The 25,454-nt window shown below is 37.0% G+C and overlaps 2 protein-coding genes across 5 annotated transcripts; one reads left to right on the forward strand and one right to left on the reverse strand.

Annotated features, from left to right (window-relative positions):
- The first annotated feature begins 335 nt into the window (after positions 1-335).
- On the forward strand, positions 336-12,857 carry LOC131950538 (protein mono-ADP-ribosyltransferase PARP14). Of its 3 annotated transcripts, none has more exons than XM_059312740.1 (18): positions 336-519; positions 1,246-1,705; positions 1,817-2,151; positions 2,243-2,470; positions 2,742-2,924; positions 3,739-3,930; positions 4,020-4,247; positions 4,639-4,821; positions 5,129-5,254; positions 5,403-5,468; positions 5,780-5,959; positions 6,561-6,737; positions 6,930-7,096; positions 8,127-8,344; positions 9,947-9,981; positions 11,068-11,210; positions 11,470-11,647; positions 11,952-12,857. In XM_059312740.1, the coding sequence occupies exons 2-18, from the start codon at positions 1,398-1,400 to the stop codon at positions 12,209-12,211; spliced, it is 3,207 nt and encodes a 1,068-aa protein (XP_059168723.1). In that variant the 5' UTR covers positions 336-519; positions 1,246-1,397; the 3' UTR covers positions 12,212-12,857. The 3 variants fall into 3 exon arrangements, with proteins under 3 accessions (XP_059168723.1, XP_059168725.1, XP_059168726.1); XM_059312742.1 differs by having other exon boundaries at positions 1,307-1,705; XM_059312743.1 differs by lacking the exons at positions 3,739-3,930; positions 4,020-4,247; positions 4,639-4,821.
- On the reverse strand, positions 12,811-23,906 carry LOC131950539 (neuropeptide F receptor-like). Of its 2 annotated transcripts, none has more exons than XM_059312745.1 (4): positions 23,815-23,906; positions 18,437-18,663; positions 16,272-16,499; positions 12,811-15,079 (listed from the first exon to the last, which is right to left on the reverse strand). In XM_059312745.1, exons 2-4 carry the CDS (start codon positions 18,626-18,628, stop codon positions 14,285-14,287), a joined length of 1,215 nt encoding a protein of 404 aa, XP_059168728.1. In that variant the 5' UTR covers positions 18,629-18,663; positions 23,815-23,906; the 3' UTR covers positions 12,811-14,284. The 2 variants fall into 2 exon arrangements, with proteins under 2 accessions (XP_059168728.1, XP_059168727.1); XM_059312744.1 differs by having other exon boundaries at positions 18,437-18,693; positions 23,815-23,902.
- Between the last annotated feature and the right edge of the window lie 1,548 nt (positions 23,907-25,454).

The raw sequence follows: 25,454 nt of genomic DNA on the forward strand, positions 1-25,454 counted from the left end.
CGGGGTCCATATGTTGCTGGCCCTTTTGACCGGGTCGATTTGACGGGGCACTTATGTCGGGGCCGATTTGTCGGGGCCGTTTTGTCATTGGCTGTTTTGGCGCCGCACGCCTTGGTTTAATATAACCCTTTGCAGTCGAAACAAAGGAATCCCTTTAGATCTTCCACTTCAAGTATCACAACCTTTCACAGCACAGATTGCCATTTTGAATGCGGACCTGTACACCGCGATGGCGAATGTTTACATACTGAACGATCCATGGGGGGGGGGGGGGGAGAGAGGAAATGAACTGTGAATTGGAAATTTACACGTTGTTAAAAATAGCAACGGAAATATCTAATGTTTATTTGATGTTTATAAAAGATGTTTATGTTTATGCGTTTTAAAACCGAAGCAGTTTTATTAACAGACATCTAATCTAAAATCCTAAAAATAAGTAGTATACATCTAGTCTAGATCTTGAACTAGATCTAGGTCTAGATCTAACAACTAAACCGAAAAGATATGACATTTCAAAAGGTCTTTTATATAATATAGATCTCTACTTTAAAAATAACTATAATAGAGTAAAGAGTTTATTTAGTAAATATTATTTATTAATATTTACCGTCTGGGTTAGTCTATAGTCTATACTATAGTAGATATTAGATAAATATTAAATATAGGCCTAACTAATAGTTACATTATTACATAATACAAATTACAAACTGTTAGCCTATTTATTTTAATAATGAATTAAGTTAATAATCATATTCACTAGCTAGTCTAGTAGTAAAAGTAGCTATACTACTGTGAGAACTTTACAACAAAGTACTAGTCTAGTAGATCTTTACTTTACTTGTACTAGTAGATCTAGTTGTAGTCACTATAATACTATATAATAGGCATATAATAAATAATAGCCTACCTAATTTCAAGTAATTTCACCTTTGTATCATGTATGTCTAGGCCTAGGTCTACTTTAAGTTAAAACTTACACTTACCTATAGTTATAGTCTTCAATACATAATTATATATATATATATATATATATATATATATATATATATATATATATATATATATATATATATATATATATATATATATATATATATATATATATATATATATATATATATATATATATATGTATATGTATATATATATATATATATATATATATATATATATATATATATATATATATATATATATATATATATATATATATATATATATATATATATGAGTGGCTGTCCCCAGCTATTGAGCCTCATCTACATAGGGGTTTGAGCTTGGGACTTATCTTTTTGTGACTGTTCAGCAACCATGAGTATAACCGACCCAACCACACCAACCTTGGTCTGGTAATTAAATCTCTGATCATTTTGTGTGATCAAATTGGTGGCGTTCAAATGACAGCGTGTATACAGCTAGACCAGGCAGAAGAGAACCTGGTCAACATCTCACCACAGGAAAAGCAATACAAACTCCACAAAAATGTTGAAGAATTTCTTTTCAAAGAAAAACAAGTCAGGCAGAACAGAAAAGAAGTTGCATTTCCCTTTGGCAAACAACAAATGTTGGAAAGGTTCATGCAGAATGATCATGACAAGATTCTCAATGACAAAACTGCTAAAGTAGAAAAACTTGCTGACAGATTTATTGTCACAGGCCTCATGGACAGTGTCTACAAACTTACTGAACAGCTGCAAGAGCTCAGGTCTGTTGTTAGTTTTCAATTTTCAATTTAGTCACTTTGGTCTTACATTTCAAAACTTAATTTCATTAATGAAACAAATAATAATTTCTTTGTTTTTATATTTTTCTACAGCTTAAAAATTACTGTTCAAGATATAGAGCTAAAATATTTTGGGATTCAAGAGTTCCTTCAAAATGCAGAGGGTAAATCTTTAGTGAAAAAGGTTGAAGATCAGAACCAATGTGTCATTTTGATAAAATCAGAGGATGTGAAGGCAACTTTTGGTTCTCCCAAAACAGAAACAAAACAAGTAGAACCTTCTGTCATAGCCAGGGCAGAGGTGTACAATGTTGAGCTAGTTTTCTTGCAAGGGGACATAACTACCATTAAGGCAGATGTAATTGTCAATCCATTGGATTCTTCTCTAGCAACATCAAGTGCACTGAGCAGATCACTTATCTCTAGAGGTCAGTGGTTTGGTTTTTTTAACTTAAGATCTTATTAACACTTTAAATTTCAATTAGCAATTTGTAATTGTATTGGTGATTTCTTATCTAGGTCCAGCTGATTTATTCAAAAATCTAAAACAGTTATCAAAGGGATCATTGGGTACAGTTATTCCAACAACATGTAGCAAGATTCCCAACCTCAAGGCTATTTTCAATGTTGTCTGTCCAGTCTCCATTGATGACCTGGATAAACTTCGTTTAGCTGTGACCAACTGTCTGATGGAATGCCAGAAACAAAATTTTAGTTCCATTGCTTTACCAGTTATTGGGATAGGGCGTAAGTTCAGTGTTATTAAAAAATATTTCTTCATAAATAACTAAACCTGCCACAGGCAACCTGTGACATAGCAACAGGATGTCTCAGTTTCATTGTGAATTTCTTCTAAGAAAAGAGTAGGACAAAAATACTTGTAAAATTTTTTTTTTCATGAAATGTAGTTTTAACACTTTAAAAATATCAGAGGCTAAAAGCTAAAAAGAATCTTTCAATAACTAAAAAAATGAAAATGGCAACCTTTGTGAAGACTTGGTTATATTTTAATCAACAGAAAAATTTCCCATTTTCACTACATGTATTCGCATGATGGATGCACTGTACGACTATCTGAATGGAAGTCCAACCCTGACACACATTTACTTCTGTGATGTTCAGCCAAATCATGTTGAAGAGTTGATGGACAGGTTTGAAGCCAAGTTTGACCAGTGTACTTTACACCATGTATCAAAATCAGGTGAGCAGGAATGTAATCTCCCAATCTTAAACTGGACTAATGTAGGAAACAATCAGAGCAAACTGTTCTTTAACTTCAATATGGGATCATAAACAAGTTAAATGATGGTGTTATTGATTACTAATTTTAAAGTCTGAAGTTGAATTTACAGACTTCAATTGACAAGATGCCCCTGACTCCACCGTGCTTTGATGGGTGCCTGACTAAAGGAGGAAAGTGTAGGGTTGTGGTTGGGGTGGGTTACAGTGCATTTTTTATCTAAAAAGTTTTCCTTCAAATGAAGCATTATTTTTCTTTGTTTTAAACATTTTTTAAAAAGAAAATAATATAAATTTATTATTTGAACTAATGAGTATTTAAAAATTGAGCATTACTACTCATTATTACTGTGCCTAATTATTAAATAAAAACCGTTTCATTTTACTTATAACTTGGCTCATAGTAATGTGAACCTGTGAAGCTAAATTTAAAATAAGTAGATTCCTTTTGTCTGCTAAACAAATACTTGTTGATATTTGGTATTGTGTTCAGTTGCCCCATTGTTATGTAGGCAGTCACAGCTTTACTTGCCTCTGAATCAAAGTCTCTCTAGTCTTCATCTTTGTGCACTGCGTTAGCTGCCTCTATTGGGTTAGAGCTGGTCTCCGGGCAGTGGAAGAGCTAGAACAAAGGCTTGTCCCTCCTTACCTATGCTATAACAAAAATGTTTATGGATTTATATATATATATATATATATATATATATATATATATATATATATATATATATATATATATATACATTGTACATTAATGTGTAAAGATATGATGGCAGGTTTTGATGCTCTGAACCCTGAGTCAAATCGAATAGCTGAACCTTCTGTCATAGCCAGGACAGAAGTTAACAATGTTGAGCTAAATTTCTTGCAAGGGGACATAACTACCATTAAAGCAGATGTAATTGTCAATCCATTGGATTCTTCTTTAGCAACATCAAGTGCACTGAGTAGATCACTAATTTCTAGAGGTCAGTGGTTTGGTTTCTTATTTTAAATCGTATTAACACTTAAAATTCTAACTAGCAATTTGTAATTGTATTGGTGATTTCTTATCTAGGTCCAGCTGATTTATTCAAAAATCTAAAACAGTTATCAAAGGGATCATTGGGTACAGTTATTCCAACAACATGTAGCAAGATTCCCAACCTCAAGGCTATTTTCAATGTTGTCTGTCCAGTCTCCATTGATGACCTGGATAAACTTCGTTTAGCTGTGACCAACTGTCTGATGGAATGCCAGAAACAAAATTTTAGTTCCATTGCTTTACCAGTTATTGGGATAGGGCGTAAGTTCAGTGTTATTTGAAATTTTTTTTCTTAAATAACTATTCCTGCCGCAGGCAACCTGTGACATAGCAACAGGATGTCTCAGTTTCATTGTGAATTTCTTCTAAGAAAAGAGTTGGACAAAAAAACTAGTAAAAAATTTTTTTTTCATGAAATGTAGTTTTAACAATTTAAAGTATCACAAGCTCAAGCACAAAAAAATAAATAATTAAAATTGTTTCAATATGGCTTCTTTAAACTTTTAAGCAAAAAAAATTTGTATACAATTCTAAGTTGAAAAAAACATGTTACAAGAATTTCCATAGACATTATTGTTGGTATGTCTAGTGTTACTAAAGAAATGAAAATAGCAGCTTTTGTAAAAACCAATTCCGTACATTTAATCAACAGAAAAATTTCCTGTTTTCACTATATGTGCTCGCATGATGGATGCACTGTATGACTATCTGAATGGAAGTCCAACCCTGACACACATTTACTTCTGTGATGTTCAGCCAAATCATGTTGAAGATTTGATGGACAGGTTTGAAGCCACTTTTGACCAGTGTACTTTACACCATGTATCAAAATCAGGTGAGCAGGAATGTAATCTCCCAATCTTAAACTGGACTAATGTAGGAACTCACAAGCTAAAATCTGCAACTACTAATTAGAAAGTCTGGAGTTTACAGTACTGGACTGAAAGACGCCCATGACTCAACAAAACTTTGAAACCAATTTCATTAAATGAAATGTATTATACAAATCTCTCTGCAGGAAATGACATGTGAACAATAAACCGTAATAGTGGTTTAAATTGTATTCTTCAATTTAAATTGTCTTATGTGTTATCATTGTTTAATTTTGTTATTTTTGATAACTAATGTATTTTTACACTTAGATGAGGAAAAGAACATAACAAAACATGGAGCTGTTACATTAGTAATTGAAAAGGGGGACATAACTCTAGAGAAATGTGATGGAGTAGTTATTGGCATAAAAGACTCAATGGATTTAAACCACTCAGGTGATTATTTTAATTTTTTTAGGCCAATAGATTTTTGTGTAGCACACACAGGCAAGTTGTTAGTCAGTGTTTCTCATTATCAACTGATATAGGATGATCTCTGGGTTTATTAACCTAGTCTACAAAACTACCTAACTTCAATCCCCAGGCCAAGTATGTAAGGCTCTGCTCAAGTTGTGTGGCCAGACACTGCAGGATGAGTGCTTTTATAAACGTAAGTAAAATTTGTGGTAGGGTGGTGACAATCAATTTTTGCTGCACCATTTCTGGGTGACTATTTTCTGCACAATCAATCGGTTAATAAAAGATAGCAGTCTACCTCCACTTACCTCTAATGTATTTGTTTATTCTGCTGCAAGGCACTGCCTTATTTTTTTACCACTGATAATTTTTTAAGGTCTTTTATTTAAAAAATAAAACATGATGGCTTTCTATATTATTTTATTATTTTAGACTGCAAAGTTTGTTTTCTGTTTCTCACTTGTCACCAAAAATGTGTCATTAAAATTGTGAATGTTGTTACAGAAAGTGAGATGGCCCAAGATGGAGTAGTTTTAACCTCAGCCCCCAACATGTCCTGTCAGCACATCCTTCATGTCAGTCAGGATAAGTTTGCTAAACATTGGGATAAAGGAGTCACTGCAGTGCTGGCTGAAGCTGACAAGGCAGGATTAAAATCCCTGGCAATACCCGCACTTGGCACAGGTCAGATGCCATTAAAGATGTGTTTCTCTTCTAGATGAAAGATGTATTAATAAAAATGTAAACATTTATTATTTTAAAAGGGGTCGGCGTGGTCGAGTGGGTAAAGCTCAGACAGCCACTCTTCTAGGAGAGACAACTCCAAAATCAAACAACTGCTGCCTTGTAGATTGTTCTTGGTTGGACAAAGGCTATGGAAGCAAATCCAAAAAGAAAAGCAGGCTGAAATCAATGCTGAGTCAATGGCCTCAATGGCGCATAACCAGTTGACACGTAACGCTTAATTGTGTTGGTTAATTGTGTTGGAGGTGTGGTTGAGTCGGCAAAAAGCTCGTGGTTGATAAATTCGAACAAAGTCTCGAGTTCAAACCCACTGGCAGATAAATCTCGATCCCCTTTAACACTAATAATTAAGAACGAAGAAGAAGAAGAAGATAGATTATTTTAAACAAACCTTAAGTATACTAAAGTTTAACAAAATCTGCTACAGGATACTCCTATACACTTTGTTGTCAATATTTCTTGTTTCTCAATATTTTTCTCAAAAATCAAGATTGCTTAGTGTTTGTAAATTCTAAACAGAAACTTGAAACATTTTTGACAGGCGCAAGAAATGCCAACATCCCTTTGTTAAGTAAAATGATTCTTGGCGCTATAGAAGATTTTGGCAAGAGTTTACCAAGGTCATTGACACAAATCAAGCTGGTCATTTATGACCAATATGTTTTGGATGAATTTCTTGACCAAGCTCAGAGCAAACACTTGAGTCACAACATAGAGGGTAAAATAGAGAAACAGACTAATACAATAGTGACAAAACATAATCCAAATTAATAACTATTTGTATTTAAAAAATTGATACATTGAATAATCTAACTCAACATTAAAAGAATTAGATGAGCATATATAAACTAAGTTATTCATGTAATTTTTTCAAGTGTAAAATATATAACGCCTGTCTGTGTCTTCCAAGGTTCAGGTACAACCACAAAGGTTTCAGAGCAAGTCACTCTAGAATGTTATTCTAACCATCCATACCAAATAAGGATGGCTAAACAAAGCCTCTTGCAAGAATGTAAAGCTTCATTCAAAGAGAATAGTGTAAGAGATGAAAATGTGAAAAAACTCAACACCAAGCAGGTCTGTTACTTTTATTTAAATAGAGCATTTTTACCATCTCTTTCTTAAAAACACTTTCATTTTTGTATGAACTCATTTTAAATGAAATTTTTGCAAACTTTTTACAAGTTCTTCCAAGGAAATATTATCAGCATTATGATTAAGTTAAATCATTAATTTTAATGGTATTTCACCAAACCAAATTTTGAAAATAATATTTCTAGAGTTTTTTCTGTAACAAAAACTAGACAGCTGACTATTAGAGTTTTAAAATGAAGGATCAATGATTATATGATCAATATATATGTTAGTTTATTAACTTTTGAACCTCCACAAAAGAAAGTTTTTTTCCAGATGGCCACCATTACCATGGCAACCATACTTTCAGAAAAGTCCCTGATGCACGCAATTTTGTGTTATTAACTCATCAGCATTACTGATATCTCACCACTTCAAACAAAGAATTGAAAGGGATGTGGTGTGTGTTATCTTTTGTGATGAATCTTAAAATCTTCTTCTTCTTCGTTCTTAATTATTAGTGTTGAAAGGGATCGAGATTTATCTGCCAGTGGGTTTGAACTCGAGACTTTTTTTTTTCGAATTTATCAATCATCAGCTTTTTGCCGACTCGACCACACCTCCAACACAATTAAGGATACGTGTCAACTGGTTATGCGCCATTGAGGCCATTGACTCCGATTTCAGCCAGCTTTTCTTTTTGGATTTGCTTCCATAGCCTTTGTCCAACCAAGAACAAGCTACAAGGCAGCAGTTGTTTAATTTTGGAGTTCTCTCTCCTTGAAGAGTGGCTGTCCCCAGCTAACGAGCCTCATCTGCCCGAGGGTTCGAACTCAAGACTTTTCGGTTTAGCAACCATGAGCTTTACCGACTCGATCAAGCCGACCCCATTCTTTAAATAATAATAAGGAACTTGTCTTCATCCTAATTTTTCAATAATTGTTAAAAATTCTATTCGCAATTATATGAATGTGCGATAATAAGTATTCATCAATATTTACCAATTTTAAAAGATAGTTTCATATATCTTTAGATAGAAAAACTAAAATCTGTTGGATTTGAAAACCTTGTCTTGGTGACTGTGAGGCAGGAGGCTGGAATAGTTCTCATGCAGGGATTTAAAGTGGATGGGATTGTCAAGGTACAGAAACTGCTGCAGAAATTTCTTTCAATATATGTAGTGCATGAAGAGCTTCACAAATCTCTGCTGTCAGCTATAGAGGGGGAAGAGTGGGATGATTTTGAACTTATGTAAGTTATCAATAATCAAAACCTTGTTTATGTGACCTTATTCTTTGGGCATGGTTTTGAGACATTTTTGTTTATCTGTTCATACACATAAACAAAAATAGTAGCCTAATAAAACGTCTGTTGTTTGTTTAGATAAATAAAACAGGAGAAATAGTATTTTAGGGGGGGGGGGGTGATTTCATAGTAAATTTAAGATAAACCAGTAAGCTGCACTCATTAAAACCTTACATGGCATTTTAAACACTAGGTTTGCAGTTTTAACTAATGATTCCAGTTGTTTAAAAAAATGGCTGCTTTGTATAACAAAGCAATTATTTAAATAATATAGTTATAAATAGAATAATTGTATTCATTAAGCAGCTGATTACTAGTAAGTAAGCATGATTGTTTACCCCCTAAACACACTTTAATGTAGAGTGTATATATATATATATATATATATATATATATATATACCACCCAATATCACACTGCATCAATCTTAATAATATAGTGAAATATACTTTAAATTAGATTTCGTAACTTCTGATTACTAGTAAATAAACATATTGCTTTTGTTGTCCAACTCTACATTTATTTTGTTATACAATATACACTTTTTATTATAGAAAAAAATGGAATATGTTTTAAATTAAATTAGAGAGCAGGATGTTGGCTGGGAAAATTATAATTGGCTTTTTTAAACTTCTACAGATTGCTGGATGGGAGGGTGGGTGGTAAACACTCTAGCGTAGTTGTTTATGAAACAGTATGTCATATGTCACTTAACACATATACATTTACCTATATCTTTGTTCAAGAGAATATATTATTTTTCCAACTATAAAACAAATCTGCCAATATTGCGTCTAGACTTACTACATTTGCAAATTAGAATGACCTATGCTTCATTCTCATAGTCACCATCTTCATTGTTTTCTTTTCCAAGCCAGGTTTTTGTTTGTTTGCCTCCTTTTCTTTAGTCTTATGTTCTCAAAATTTGAGGCGATGAAATGTGTTGTGCTAGTCACAAGCTTCCTCAGCTCAGACAATCTTGAAATGTGTTCCATCCCATAAGTTGATAATATTTGCTGTATTCCTTCCCATTTGTACACTTGTTTCAATTGCAAAGACTAGTAGATTTAATTTTAAGTTTTGTAGTAAAAAACTTACAGGGATGCTATAGAATATCAATATATTAAAAGAGTTGTTATGGTAACATAACTATCAAATCTATTTCTGCCCACTGCTCACAATGTCCTAAAGTGAATGTGGTTTGCAATAATGTCATGAACATTCACAATATCCCAACAGGAAGTGGGTTAAAAAATATTTAAAAATTGTTTTAAATAAAAAAATCATTGTTGAAAAACTGATGAGTCATTTGAATTTTGTAATGTTCACTTTTTATTCTATTAAGTGATGGTTTGATAATAATTTATTACTCTTATTGAAAAATTTATCCCATTGGTAAGTGATTAAATAAATCTTATTAGGATTGGAAATAAATTACTGTGTTTCAATCATATAATAATTGTTTATAAAGCATACATTAAAATATGAGATAAAAAGATCTAATATAATAAGTAACATAAGAATGTAAAATATTTGTGTTTGTTTTAGCTTGACAAGTAAGTTAAAGCACAAAGTAAAGGCTGGTAAGTGATGCCATCTTAGTTTTGTTTTCATTACTTTTTTAAAGAAAATATTGTCCTTTTTTACTTTCTCGTATATACGTAGTATAGAGAAAGTATTGTAATCGTGCAAAAAAAAAATCGAGATTTTTACAAATCTCGACGTTTTACACCTCACTGATACGGAAAAACATAATTTTGCAATCTTGTCCGTATGTCTGTGTGTGTGTGTGTCTGTGTGTGTGTTTGTCCGTGTGTAAACACGATAACTTGAGTACCGTTACAGCTAGGTTGATGAAATTTCATATATAAGTATTTTATCAAAATCGTAGATCCGTATCAACTTTTGAGCGATTTCCGATAACCGGAAGTGGTACTTTTCCTACTTTGAATTTTTCAAAAGCCTATAACTTGAGTACTATTTCAGATAGATAAATGAAGTTTCACATGTAAGTAAAAGATCTAATTCTCTACCTTCTGTTAAATTTTGAGTAATTTCCGTTGACTGGAAGTAGTAATTTACGCTACTTCCGATTTCTCAAAAAACTAATGTAAATTTTTAAAGTACTAATAATATTGCGCACTATTATACGCGTTTTTATTCGGCGTTTACTTGGTGCGCAATGTTTTTTTTATGAGATTCTATTCTATTTTTAAAAGTTTAAGTATTTAAAATGGATTAAAAATCATAACTATATCCCCAGTTACCATCCCCTGTTGTTTTATATAAGAATATTCGAGAAAGTTTAGGGGAGATCACTACCGGTTTATTCTATATAATGGTTTAATGAAACAGAAGAGTCAGTATTATAACCACTCAAGTCAAATTCCTGTATCAAGTCAGTCGGGTGACAACAGCTCTAATTGGGGAAAATGACTGATTTGTAGACAACCATTAATGTATTGATTATAAGTGTTGCTACTATAAAAACATACTTTACTACTTGAACTTATAGTAATAGAATAGTAGTTTACATTTAAAAGTATTTTTAAAACTTCGATATTTTAATGTCCTTTTATAATAGCTTTTGAACTTGTAATCTTTTCTTTTCTCCTCATTGCAACATTGCTCTTTATAGTGACCAACAATTTTATGCAATGATTTTAAAGGGGTAGAGTCTTTACCTGACCAATGGACTCCAATGTCAACCGAGGAATCTGTGAAAACTGTACCTCTAAATCATGGATGTTGTGAGTACAATGAAATTAAGCAGCTGTTTATACTAGGAGGAGCAAATCTTCCAATCAAGAAGGTAAATATGGGATAATTCAAAACACTTTATTCTTTATTAAAAATAAAACTAATTTTGTAATTGATCTTGATGCTAAGTAACTTAATGTTGCATAATGATTGCATTTAATGTTGCTTAACTACATATGGATATTTATATAAATGCATACATACATATATACATATCTACATATATTATGATATCTATCTATCTATATATATGTATATATATATATATATATATATATATATATATATATATATATATATACATTCACCAGATTGAACGCATCCAAAACAAGTTCCTCTACCAGCAATATTCTGTCAAGAAAAGAGAGCTGGATCTCGTAAATCCAAAAGGTCACAAAAATGAGCTGCGATTATTTCATGGCACCAGTGCCCAAAGTATTCCAATGATAATTCATAATGGATTTAATAGAAGCTACTGTGGCATGAATGGTACGTTCATTATTCAGAATTGAAAAAGCATGAAGCACATAATTATCCTACTATAATTTTTATCATTTTTGTGGTTGTTTTAAAACCTTAATCTAATTCTTTAAGTGTAGATTTTTAATTGGCTCAACTGTGAATGTACCCTACTACAACAAGATTCTATTCTGTGTTAGCTAGAAATACTGACAAGTTTCAGGAGAATCTCAATCAAAATTTTTCTGTCCCTCTGATCATTGAAACACTGTTATTTTGATTTCTAAGAATACATACCAAATCTAACAAACATATACTGCATTTTAAATTCCAGGCACAGTTTATGGAAAAGGTGTCTACTTTGCAGTAAACTCCTCATATTCTGTCAGCTATGCTAAACCAGATGCTCAAGGAAATCGTCACATGTTTGTTGCTCTTGTTCTCGTGGGCGAGTCAACCCCCAGCAATGCTTCAATGAATTACTTACCAATTAAACCTGGCACTACCAGGCCTTATGATTCTGGTTGTGCTAATGGAATGTATGTCATTTTTCATGACACACAGTGTTACCCTCAATATTTGATCACTTTTTAATATCTTCCACTAAGTTAATTTTTGCACAACTTTCATTCAGGGTGTAGGTATTTGAATGTAGGTACAGAAAGAAATATAGGGCAAAAAAGGTACCTTTTTGGTTGATTTAAGCTTGTTAGTGAATAATCGGCCCAAGGATAATTAACAACAATTTGCAAGTTTTATTGCTACAAATTTAGTTGTCTTGTTAAACATGCATGTGATTTTTATGGTAAAAATTACTCAAAAGAGAACCATAAACATTTGTGTGTGGTAAAATGTTAAAATTGAAGTAATTTAATTTAGTATAGGCTGCAAAATTTAGAAATTTTAAATTATTTAATTATTTCCAGAAAATATTTTTAAAAGGGTTTTTATGTTGAATATACTGAAATGTTTATATTGTTTCCACACTATGTTTATATCATGTTTCTCTTTCAGGTTATATCAAAATTAATATTTAGTGTCTTATCCATATCAGTTCTAATGGAAGCAGACTCTCAATTTGGTCAAAGTAAATTCTTTAATCCCTTCTCAATTAAAAAGCATCAATGAACTAAATATTTCACCTAAGTAACATTTGACAGTAAAACTTGAATGAAACTAACCCAAACACTTCAAATATTGAAATAATTTAATTCAACTAAGTTTTGGAACTAACTGTCTCCAGTATAGCATTGTAACCGTCATACAAAATGTAATTTCAATGTAAAGAAATTAGAATAGAATATGTCAAGTGCAATACTTATGTCATGTGCTGGTATTAGCCTACAAATGACATGTCATATGCTGGTAATAGCCTACAAATAACATGTCATGTGCTGGTATTAGCCTACAAATGACATGTCATGTTCTTAATATACCAACAAATGACATGTCATGTGCTGGTATTAGCCTACAAATGACATGTCATGTGCTGGTATTAGCCTACAAATGACATGTCATGTGCTGGTATTAGCCTACTAATGACATGTCATATTCTGGGTGTACTTACAAATGACATGTCATGTGCTGGTATTAGTCTCCAAATGACATGTCATGTGCTGGTAATAGCCTACAAATGACATGTCATGTGCTGGTAATAGCCTACAAATGACATGTCATGCATTGTCTTAGAGGACCACAAGTTACCATAGCAAATACAAAGTGTATATACACTGTGGTCATTGGACCACAACACAAGTGAAACCTTTGGAAAGGTAAAGTAAGAATTTTAAAGGTATTGTTAACTAAGATTTTAAAAAGGTAAAAGTAAGATTTCTAATGTAAAGTAAGTAAAAATTGTAAAGGTACTGTATGTATTTACCATACAGTTGAAATAGTTGAATATTTAAATAAAGTTATTTTTAAAACAATCAAAGAAAGAAAAAACACAATAACAAAAAAAATGAAAAAAAAGTTGTTACATAGTTATGGGGAAATAATTCACGCTGTGATAAATTTTATATTTTCTGTATATTTTATATTATTTTATTATTATAATATTATTTTATATTTTTCTTTATATTTTCAAGAGTGGTTGGAAAATATTTCAGTCTGCTCTGTGCTCATTCTTTATGTTTTTAAATTGTTGGATGATAAACATAAAAAAATGTTACATGTACAATAAAATGGTATTGGTTGTCAACGTTAATAATATTAAATAAGTGCTTTCTAAATTAATTCTGCCATCTTGTTTTCTTTTCTTAATATCACTATGAAATGTTGATTTTATATTGTTAAAAAACATGTTTAGATTCGAAGCAAGTGTACTTCTATTTCTTGATGTTGCGTACATTAATAAATTATTGCGTAAACTGGTATGACAACCCCATTCATTTAGTTTAACTTGTATAGTTAACACAAAAAAAAAAAAACCATAACGGACTCGACTCATCAGCAACCTAGACCAACCAGAAGGAAAAAAGGTTGGTGCAACAAGAACACCAATGACATCTGGTCTAAAACTGTTGGTCGTACCGGGTTTGGCCGTCCAAATATTAGGCCTATCTTGAAATTTAGAAGATCTCAAGACCGACAACTTTGGACTGAAAAGAAAATATCAGTCGATGACTCTTCACATCTGAAGATTGTGTTACATCCGGTCATGTGATCTCATGGCACGCGAGTATGAAACTGGAGTGTAAACGAGTCTGGTTTTCCATTCATCCCTTCATCCAACGCTAAAGACTGGCCGTTGCTAACTTTGGTTAGTGTAATTGCCGGGACACTCGTAGCTTGCTTTGAACAACATACGACTCTCTTGCATCTAGCCTCGGCAATCTTGCAGCAGGGGCAACACAAGACTTTCATGAACTCAGTCCTGAAGTTATCATTCAGCCAACCGTACAAGACTGGGTTCAGACACCCCGAACACAGCACCAGCATGTGGCAGATCGCATACGCCAACTTCATGTCGACTCGACCAGTGAAGAACTCGCCCCTAAAGTCGGTCATCAAGTTAAAGATGTTGAGCGGCAGCCAGCTCAGCGCAAACACCAGAGCTATCCCAGCCAGCAGAAGATTGGTTTTACGCTTACGTCTGCTTCTTCTTTCGTTTTTCTTTTTCTGGAAAGATGTGGTCGCCGAGGTGGTGAGGTTCTGTGTGACCATGCGGTAGCGCAGCTTGTTGCAGATGCGCAGGTGGGCCACACTGAGGATGAAGAAGGGGAGCACGTACTGCACGACCATCTGAGCCACACTGTAGGCGCGTTTCTCGATCTCCAAGGTCACGTCCTCCAGACACACGTACACGTAGACGTTTGGCACTTCCGCCAGAGCCTGACGACGGTGGACGACGGAGAAGAGAAGGGCGGGGCTAGCTATGAGGAAGGAGATGAGCCAGATGGAGATGAGGGCGATGGCAGCGCCGATTTTTTTCATGCTGTCTTTGGTCGGGTAGACAATAACCTGCAACAGAGGGGAAAGTTTTAAGCTGGTAAACATTTTTTGTTTCACAGAGGGGAAAGTTTTAAGTTGATAAACGACATTTTTGTATTTTGAATGATTTCACCGCCGTCGTATTATTGCATATTTATTGGTTTCTCAAAGATCCTATACTGTGAGTCAATATTTTCCCACATAGAAAGATGTGAAAAATAAATTTCTGGTTTTAATGAAGCAGTTTTTTAGTTTCTCTGGCCTCGGCATATAAAACTATTGTGCTGTCAGCACTATGTTTTCTTTACTCAACTAGCACAAGGTACCCATTAGAGTTGATTAGACCCAGATGCCGTTCATAAATGCCATCACACACTGGGGGGGGGGGGGGGTAAGGGAGGGTCAATTGTGATAATGTATGGCGAGTGAGATGGTAAGAAACGGTGACGTCACACTTTGGCATTTTAAAAAAGTAATTTATTTAACTTAATTCAGCAGCTATTTTGCATTTGAAAATATTTTTTTGTAAATTTAATTAAAACTAATTTACTCGTCCTAACTTGACCTAGGGCAATCTATTTTGTAAAAAGAAAAAATGCAATTTGGAGAGCGACAATAAGCTAAAGTCTGACGTAATTTTAGGAGGGCATGGACCCCACATTTTGTGGCGAGGAGGGGGGTAAAAAAAAAGAATCGTGGCGTCATTATTATTTATTTTGGACGGCTCAGTTCAGTGAGTCACAATCACACTCACTCAACTAAACTTGCGTGTTAGAATTCACGTTCCCTACTACTCGACCACCCCATTCCCACAAAGATATGAAACAATATCTCTATTGTATTAAGGTGAATATGTTTCTATGTTAAAAATTTGTCAATATCTGCCCACATTGTAAAAATGTGAAACTATATATTATGTTGTATTAAATATGTACTTTGAAAGTACGGTTATAAATATCTGCCCACACGGTAAGGATGTGAAACTTTACCTCTGTCATTAATTATGTTCTTATAATGTCAGGTTTTCAGTATCTGCCCACATTGTAAAAATGTGAAACTATCTACATCTGTTGTATTAAATATGTTCTTATATTGTGAGGGCATCAATGTCTGCCCACACTGTAAGGATGTGCAACTATGCCCCTGTCATTTATTATGTTCTTATATTGTAAAGTCATCAATATCTGCCCACACTGTAAGGATGTGAAACTGTCCTACCCACCTGGAACCGATCCAGAGCTATGGCCGTGATGCTGATGGTGGAGACGAAGAGGTTGGTACCCTGGGCCATGGTAACGAACTTACACATGAACTCCCCGAGCCCCCACTGTTTGTACAGCAGCAGGTACATGTTGAGGGGCTGGGTGAACAGACACAGGGTGAAGTCTGAGATGGCCAGGTTTATGATGAAAATATTTCGTGGTGTCCTCATGCTGGGGTTTCTCATCACCTGATAGGTTCATCGATAGGTTGATCAGCAGGTCAATCATTGAAATCAATAGTTGAATAGTGAAACTAACAGTTAAATAGTTCAATCATTGCAATCAATAGTTAATAGTGAAACGTACAGTTAAATAGTTCAATTATTGAAATTACTAGTTGAATAGTTCAATCATTGAAATTACTAGTTGAATAGTGAAACTTACAGTTAAATAGTTCAATCATTGAAATTACTAGTTGAATAGTGAAACTTACAGTTACATAGTTCAATCATTAAAATCAACAGTTGATTATTGCATGATTATCGCAATCAATAATTCAATAGTTTAATGATCGTGATATCTTATTAACTAGTACGATTATTGCAATTAATAGTTGAATAATTCAGTTATTGCCATGAACATTTTATTATTTAATCATTTCTATCACAGGTTGAATAGTTCAATCATTGAAATTACTTGTTGGATAGTTCAATCTTTGCAATCATCAATAGAATAATACAATCGTTGAAATCAACAATTAAGCAGACGATTTCAATCAACATTTCGGTCGTCAGTTCGATTGTAAATTTAATTATCTCACTCAACTGTTACGATCCACTCGAAAACCTTTTCGCAATCGGAAAGGCCTGTCAGTCGTGAATCGATCTCTTTGGGCACCCGCTATGCAAAACTTTACAAACTGTAGGGTAGTTACAGGGGGGGGGGGGGGAAGAGGAAGGGTCGTTTCACCCAAGTTGGCACAGTATTCAGTTTTTGTCATGCCGAACCAGGAAACAGGAAATGTTGCGATCTGACCTGCATTTTGCATATTGGCAAGTGTTGCTGATGTTCGGCCAGACAATGTCTGATCTTTTTCTTGATCTCGGACTTTGGCCAGCCAGTTTGCGAAAGGGCATGGGGGCAATCAGCCAAAGGGATTTAGGATGTAAGGCTGGGATAACGACCGGAGCCTGGCATTAGCTCATCGAAATTAGTTTAGGACGTCCCAGTCTTGTATATTGTCACACACATCGGACATTGGCCAGTGTAATGGAGATTGCCGGTTTGGCCCGTAAAAAACTCGCGTCTGCCCGAAATATTTAGTGCCGTCGTTGGCCTCTAGGATCAAGAGAATATCATGAGAACGGTCGAGTTTTAAATTTGTTTCTTAGACGAGCATTTGGCTTTGGCTCAGAGTTGAGCGCGTACAAAATAATGAAATAAACAATCTGATTATTTGACAAAATATTTTAAAACATAAAATCTGAAACGATGTCAATCAGGAGGGGGTAACAAAGTTAAACCATTTACGAAACAATACAGGACTAGTTTTAATATTACTAGCAGGTTACCGGAAATAACAACAGGCCGTAAAACATACGATTCATCTATGTATTTCTATTAAGTTCATTGGCCATTCGATATTTCTATTTTTAATTCCAGACGATCAATTTTTAGCTTGATTTTATTATTTTCTATAACCGATTGTATTTTTAAAAATATATTCTTTTAAAAATAATTATGGGTGTAAAATTAGACATGTACTGGTGTAGAGGAAGTACTTTAAGGACTGTGTCGCACTGTTATAGCGAGCTGTCAGAAACAGATAAAGCCTTTAACCACGAAGTTCTATGTGTGTCAGAGATTTGAGGGGGCATTGTCAACATGTTGGTCACAACATATGAGCACAGCACACATACATGAGCACAGCACATATACATGAGCACAGCACACACAAACATTACCACCGCAAACTTACAACAAACAAGACCACAAACATGACCCCATGGCACAAACATAACTACAGTACACAAATATGAACCTAAAAAACTTACCACAAACATGACCGCAGCACACAAACATAACCCTACCACAAACACGACCCTAACAAACTTACCACAAACATGACCCCAACAAACTTACCACAAACATGACCACACCACAAAAACGACCCTAACAAACTTACCACAAACATGACCAGTCCGTTGCCAACAGCACCAAACGTGATGAGGAGGGAGAAACATGTGACCAGTGTGGTCTCGGTGGCCGAGTCGAAGTAGCGCTCTTGTATGTCCTCGTGTAGAATCAGCCTCAGCCACTCGTTGTCTTTCGTCTGGTTCTCCGTCTGGTTCGGGAATTTCAGCTCAAGACCTGCCATTGTCCTTGACTTTCTACTAGCACATCATTACCCAACTGAAATGGTGTGAAGATTTTCTTGAGATCCTGGGAGAAAAGTTTAATGATGTTTTTATCGTCCCCAACAATCTCATTAGTCGCAACACAATTTATCTGCGCGTTTTTTTTTAAAGATAACTAACAATTCCGTATGGACTTTTTTCTGCCCGTATCTATGTTAAGGTTAGTGTTAAGGTCATGGCTAAAGTCAGTGAGAAGCTTTGATTCATGACTATGGTTAGGGTTAGGGTTAGGTTTGCGGTACCAGCGAAGAAACAGCCAGTTAATGTCTCACGACATATTTGTCCTAGTACTATGTCCAGTTAAACATGCAGGCAAACACAATCTAACAGTCCTATGTCCAGTTATACATGCAGGCAAACACAATCTAACAGTCCTATGTCCAGTTAAACCTGTAGGCAAACACAATCTAACAGTCCTATGTCCATCACCATCCACCAGCAGTGTTTCTTCCAGGCATCTACACCCCCCCCCCCGAACAAAACGGAATTTATATATTAAAAACATATACTTTTACCAGTGTCCGCCCCCCCACCCCCCCGAGAAAAAAAAGTCTGGAAGAAACACTGTCCACCAGTAACCTTAAGTCTACCTACTGGACATGTTCTGATCGATAGCCCTACATTCTCCCCGGGCACCCAGTGGGGGACAACTTCAATCTATTAATCCGGACGTGACTGGTGAGGTAATGAATCGGAAGCCGGAAAATTTGAGATTGAATTGACCGTCCCGGCTGTAGGTAGTTATAGGCTGACCAGCTGACCGAGTGGTAAGAATAGGGACAGTACGACGTGACGACCTCGCTAATTTATTTCGGGTGCTTGAGTGAGTTAATTTCACTGGGTGAATGGCTCTAAGTCGTAGGGGTGGGGCGGCGTTTGTATAGGCGGGGTGGGGCGGTGTTTGTATGGGCGGGGTGGGGCAGCGTTTGTATAGGCGGGGTGGGGCAGCGTTTGTATGGGCGGGGTGGGGCAGCGTTTGTATAGGCGGGGTGGGGCAGCGTTTGTATAGGCGGGGTGGGGCACGTTTGTATGGGCGGGGTGGGACAGTGTTTGTATAGGCGGGGTGGGACAGTGTTTGTATAGGTGGGGCAGTGGTTGTATAGGCGGGGTGGGGCAGCGTTTGTATAGGCGGGGTGGGGCAGCGTTTGTATAGGCGGGGTGGGGCAGTGTTTGTATAGGCGGGGTGGGGCAGTGTTTGTATAGGCGGGGTGGGGCAGCGTTTGTATAGGCGGGATGGGGCGGTGTTTGTATAGGCGGGGTGGGGCAGCGTTTGTATAGGCGGGGTGGGGCAGTGTTTGTATAGGCGGGGTGGGGCAGTGTTTGTATAGGCGGGGTGGGGCGGTGTTTGTATAGGCGGGGTGGGGCAGCGTTTGTATAGGCGGGGTGGGGCAGCGTTTGTATAGGCGGGATGGGGCACGTTTGTGTGGGCGGGGTGGGGCAGTGTTTGTATAGGTGGGGCAGCGTTTGTATAGGTGGGGCAGCGTTTGTATAGGCGGGATGGGGCACGTTTGTGTGGGCGGGGTGGGGCAGTGTTTGTATAGGTGGGGCAGCGTTTGTATGGGGGGGGGGGTGGGGCAGCGTTTGTATAGGCGGGGCAGTGTTTGTATGGGGGGGGGGTGGGGCAGCGTTTGTATAGGCGGGATGGGGCACGTTTGTGTGGGCGGGGTGGGGCAGTGTTTGTATCGGTGGGGCAGCGTTTGTATAGGCGGGATGGGGCACGTTTGTATAGGTGGGGTGGGGCAGCGTTTGTATAGGCGGGGTGGGGCAGTGTTTGTATAGGCGGGGTGGGGCAGTGTTTGTATAGGCGGGGTGGGGCGGCGTTTGTATAAACGGGATGGGGCAGCGTTTGTATAGGTGGGGTGGGGCAGCGTTTGTATAGTAGGTGGGGCAGCGTTTGTATAGGCGGGGTGGGGCAGTGTTTGTATAGGCGGGGTGGGGCAGTGTTTGTATAGGTGTGGTGGGGCAGCGTTTGTATAGGCGGGGTGGGGCGGCGTTTGTATAAACGGGATGGGGCAGCGTTTGTATAGGTGGGGTGGGGCAGCGTTTGTATAGTAGGTGGGGCAGTGTTTGTATGGGCGGGGTGGGGCAGCGTTTGTATAAACGGGATGGGGCAGTGTTTGTATAGGCGGGGTGGGGCAGTGTTTGTATAGTAGGTGGGGCAGCGTTTGTATAGGTGGGGTGGGGCAGCGTTTGTATAGGTGGGGTGGGGCAGCGTTTGTATAAACGGGATGGGGCAGCGTTTGTATAGGCGGGGTGGGGCAGCGTTTGTATAGTAGGTGGGGCAGCGTTTGTATAGTAGGTGGGGCAGCGTTTGTATAGTAGGTGGGGCAGCGTTTGTATAGTAGGTGGGGCAGCGTTTGTATAGGCGGGGTGGGGCAGCGTTTGTATAGGTGGGGTGGGGCAGCGTTTGTATAGGCGGGGTGGGGCAGTGTTTGTATAGTAGGTGGGGCAGCGTTTGTATAGGCGGGGTGGGGCAGTGTTTGTATAGTAGGTGGGGCAGCGTTTGTATAGGTCGGGTGGGGCAGTGTTTGTATAGTAGGTGGGGCAGCGTTTGTATAGGTGGGGCAGCGTTTGTATAGGCGGGATGGGGCACGTTTGTATAGGTGGGGTGGGGCAGCGTTTGTATAGGCGGGGTGGGGCAGCGTTTGTATAGGCGGGGTGGGGCAGTGTTTGTATAGGTGGGGTGGGGCAGTGTTTGTATAGTAGGTGGGGCAGCGTTTGTATAGGCGGGGTGGGGCAGCGTTTGTATGGGCGGGAAAAAAAATGGAGAGGGGGGAGGGTGACAATATACGAGAGTAGTCTTTAGACAAGTACCCGGGTAATCCGGATAAAAAAAAAACAAATAGTCAACAACCGAGGCAATGTATTTTTTTAAGTACATGTAATTCGTTTTTTTTTTCTTTTTCTTAGTTCTTAATTCTAGTGGTGGAGGAATCCCTCCAACACAGTTAATTATTACGTGTCAACTGGTTAAGCGCCATATGTCGTTGACTATGATTTCAGCCTGCTTTTCTAGCCTTTGTCCAATCAAGAACAAACTACAAGGCAGCAGATGTTTGATTTTGGAGTTCGAACTCGAGACTTTTCGGTTTAGTAGCCATGAGCTTTATCGACTCAACCACGCCGACCGCAGACACCAAATTCGTTTTTGAAAACTAAATATACAGCAAAAACACATTTATACATAAATAGGCCTACTGTTAATATATTTTTAAAAATATCAAATTAATATAAATAACAAGTTAACATTTAACACACATTTTAAATTTTTATACATCTGAGGAGACGGGAAGAAACTTAATGCCTCTTTATAATGGCTATGGCAGGGGTCGGCAACCTTTTGAAGCGGAAGAGCCAAAAGTTACAATTTTCAAAATTTCCCTGGTTTGAAAGAGCCACTAACATTTTTTTAATTTCAAATATTTTTTTTATAAAGATTATTAGTATTTGTTAAAGGAGCTGGAGAGCCGCATCTTGATATCAAAAGAGCCGCATGCGGCTCGCGAGCCGCAGGTTACCGACCCCTGGGCTATGGGAACAAAGATACTAGAGATACGTACACATTACTTTGGGTATCGCGTCAATACGGAATGTTGTTAGCTAGGACTAAATGATGTACGGAGGTCTTAGAGAGTCATGTAACTAGATTAACAACTAGACAAGGGGGGGGGGGGGGTACATAGAAGACGTCACACTCGTTCAGATAGTGTGACGCCACACGTTTAAAAGTAATTTTAGAAACTGAATTTTAGAAGTTATTTGGTATTTTAGAAAACTTTTTTAATACATTGTAACAGAAATAAATTGATGTACTCTGTGTTGGTCGAGCTCAGGAAATATTTTAGAAAAAAATCGGTTTAAAAGAAAACAATTCAAGTGCAACTTTGAGGGGGGGGGGTGTGTAAGCTGTGAGGATGTGTGACGGAGAGGAGGGGCGAGGTAAAAACGTGAATAAAGTGTGACGTCATTAACTGATGATACTACAGATTTTAGACGAATTTAATGACGTCAAGCGAAGGAGGGGGGGGGGGGGCCTGACCGAAATGTGACCTAAGAAAAATAATGATGAATCAATTTTTTCCCGCTGAAATTGTAGCGATGCGTGAGTGAAAGAGGTGGGGGGGGGGGGGGGGAAGGAGGGGGGAAATGAGGCTGTGACTCTGAGACTGTAAGCGAATAATTACTGCCTCTGGTATTAAGTTACGAGATATGAAAAGGTGGACAAAAATAGGTTAAAATGACATGACGTCATTTATGGCCGCCCCCTAAACAGATTTAATTATTGCGTAATTGATCACCCAGAAACGCTGAAGAACTCAGGTTAGAAAGGCTATGTTATTACATGCTCGTTATCAGCCATTACCACTTTAAGCAGTTGTGGGTACGGCTAATCGATGCAAGGAGCGATAGAATAGACGTGAGTTGATGTGTGGTGTGTTGTGTGGAGGTGAGTGGGTGTGTGGTGTGTTGTGTGGAGGTGAGTGGATGTGTGGTGTGTTGTGTGGAGGTGAGTGGGTGTGTGGTGTGTTGTGTGGAGGTGAGTGGATGTGTGGTGTGTTGTGTGGAGGTGAGTGGATGTGTGGTGTGTTGTGTGGAGGTGAATGGATGTGTGGTGTGTTGTGTGGAGGTGAATGGATGTGTGGTGTGTTGTGTGGAGGTGAGTTGATGTGTGGTGTATTGTGTGGAGGTGAGTGGATGTGTGGTGTGTTGTGTGGAGGTGAGTGGATGTGTGGTGTGTTGTGTGGAGGTGAGTTGATGTGTGGTGTGTTGTGTGGAGGTGAGTTGAGAAGGACAATCACCTGGTGATGTGTATCTACTCTACAGACTGGACATTAGTCAAGTGTGACGTCAGTCAAGTCAATGACCGCTGTAACATTCACAGACCCGTACATTAAGACCAGCTCGACGACACAAATGCCGCGAAACTAAAAACAATCAGACCTATAGACCTATGCTTAAAATAAAATGAGGCAGAATTATTTTCTCAATTGTGAGCCAAAAAATATTTTTATTTAGGTCAAGATGGACGTTTTTTCCCGCGATAACCTACAGCATTTTAAAATACAAACGATCACAATCTAAACACAACATGAACTGTCAGGAATCCAAAAATTATCCAGCAAAACTAAAATCACCAGATCCTTACCTGCGATAAGATAGATAATAATGCCGATGATAAAATGGCGAGCGAAGAGCGGAGTGGCACAGCGTCGTGTGACACGGTGTTGTCTGTGGGAGGGTCTGGGGACTCGATGCCATCAGTGGGCGGGCGAGGCGGGAGGCTGGCAGAGTCACGTGATCGATTGGAAAATCTTTTCCCAGCATGGAAGTAAGCGATTCGTAACAGATTGTCTTTAGTAGCATCTCTGGGGCGGTTAAGATCTTCTGTAAAAACATCATTAGGTGGTAAAGATTTTTTAAAGAACGTCATTAGGGGGTAAAGATTTTTTAAAGAACGTCATTGGGTGGTAAAGATTTTTTAAGAACGTCATTAGGGGGTAAATATTTTTAAAGAACGTCATTAGGGGGTAAAGATTTTTTAAGAACGTCAATTGGAGGTAAAGATTTTTTTTAAAGAACGTCATTAGGGGGTAAAGATTTTTTAAAGAACGTCATTAGGGGGTAAAGATTTTTTTTTAAGAACATCGATAGAACAGTAAAGATTTTCTTTAAGAACATCAATAGAACAGTTAGGATTTTTTAAAATAACATCACTTAGCTTAGACAGTAAAGATTTTCTTTAAGAACATCCCCTAGACAGTAAAGATTTTCTTGAAGAACGTCCCTAGAGCAGTAAAGATTATGTAAGAACACCACTTTGACAGTAAAGATTTACTTTAAGAACATTACTCAGACAGTAAAGATTTTCTTTAAGAACATCACTTAGACAGTAAAGATTTTCTTTAAGAACATCACTTAGACAGTAAAGATTATGTAAGAACATCCCTTAGACAGTAAAGATTATGTAAGAACATCCCTTAGACAGTAAAGATTATGTAAGAACATCACTTAGACAGTAAAGATTTTCTTTAAGAACATCACTTAGACAGTAAAGATTTTCTTTAAGAACATCACTTAGACAGTAAAGGTTTTCTTTTAGAACATCACTTAGACAGTAAAGATTTTCTTTAAGAACATCACTTAGACAGTAAATATTATGTAAGAACATCAATCAGACAGCAAAGATTTTCTTTAAGAACATCACTTAGACAGTAAAGATTTTCTTTTAGAACATCACTTAGACAGTAAAGATTTACTTTAAGAACATCACTTAGACAGTAAAGATTTTCTTTTAGAACATCACTTAGACAGTAAAGATTTTCTTTAAGAACATCACTTAGACAGTAAAGGTTTTCTACAAGATCACCACGAAAACATTAAAGATCTTCCCCAATAACGTCATCAAATACAAAAAAAAATCCCCCATAACTCCATAAAAACTCGACACAGTTTTTCTATCTCATCAACAAAACCAGTAAAAGCTCTTTCTGATAGATTTCACCCAGGAATAAGCGACCTTATTGACGGGGGAGGTGGGGGAAGGGAAGGATATAGCCTCAGGATCCATGAAGCTTCAAGTAGGGGAGGGGTCAAGAAAGGCCAGCTGGTCCCCTAAATGCTACTAGAATCTATGACTATCGAATATATTAAAATTTCGAATGAACTTTCTTTTTTTTTATCTCTATGTTGAGAACAAAAGATAAATTAATCTCTGGTACAGATTGTAGTCAAATATTAAGTAAAACATGTTTTACTTGCATGTAACATATGGTTTTTTTATCATTT

This window comes from Physella acuta, unplaced genomic scaffold, assembly GCF_028476545.2.
Source record: "Physella acuta isolate Inbredline_101_S28 unplaced genomic scaffold, ASM2847654v3 ptg000770l, whole genome shotgun sequence".
NCBI classification, from domain to species: Eukaryota; Metazoa; Mollusca; class Gastropoda; family Physidae; genus Physella; species Physella acuta.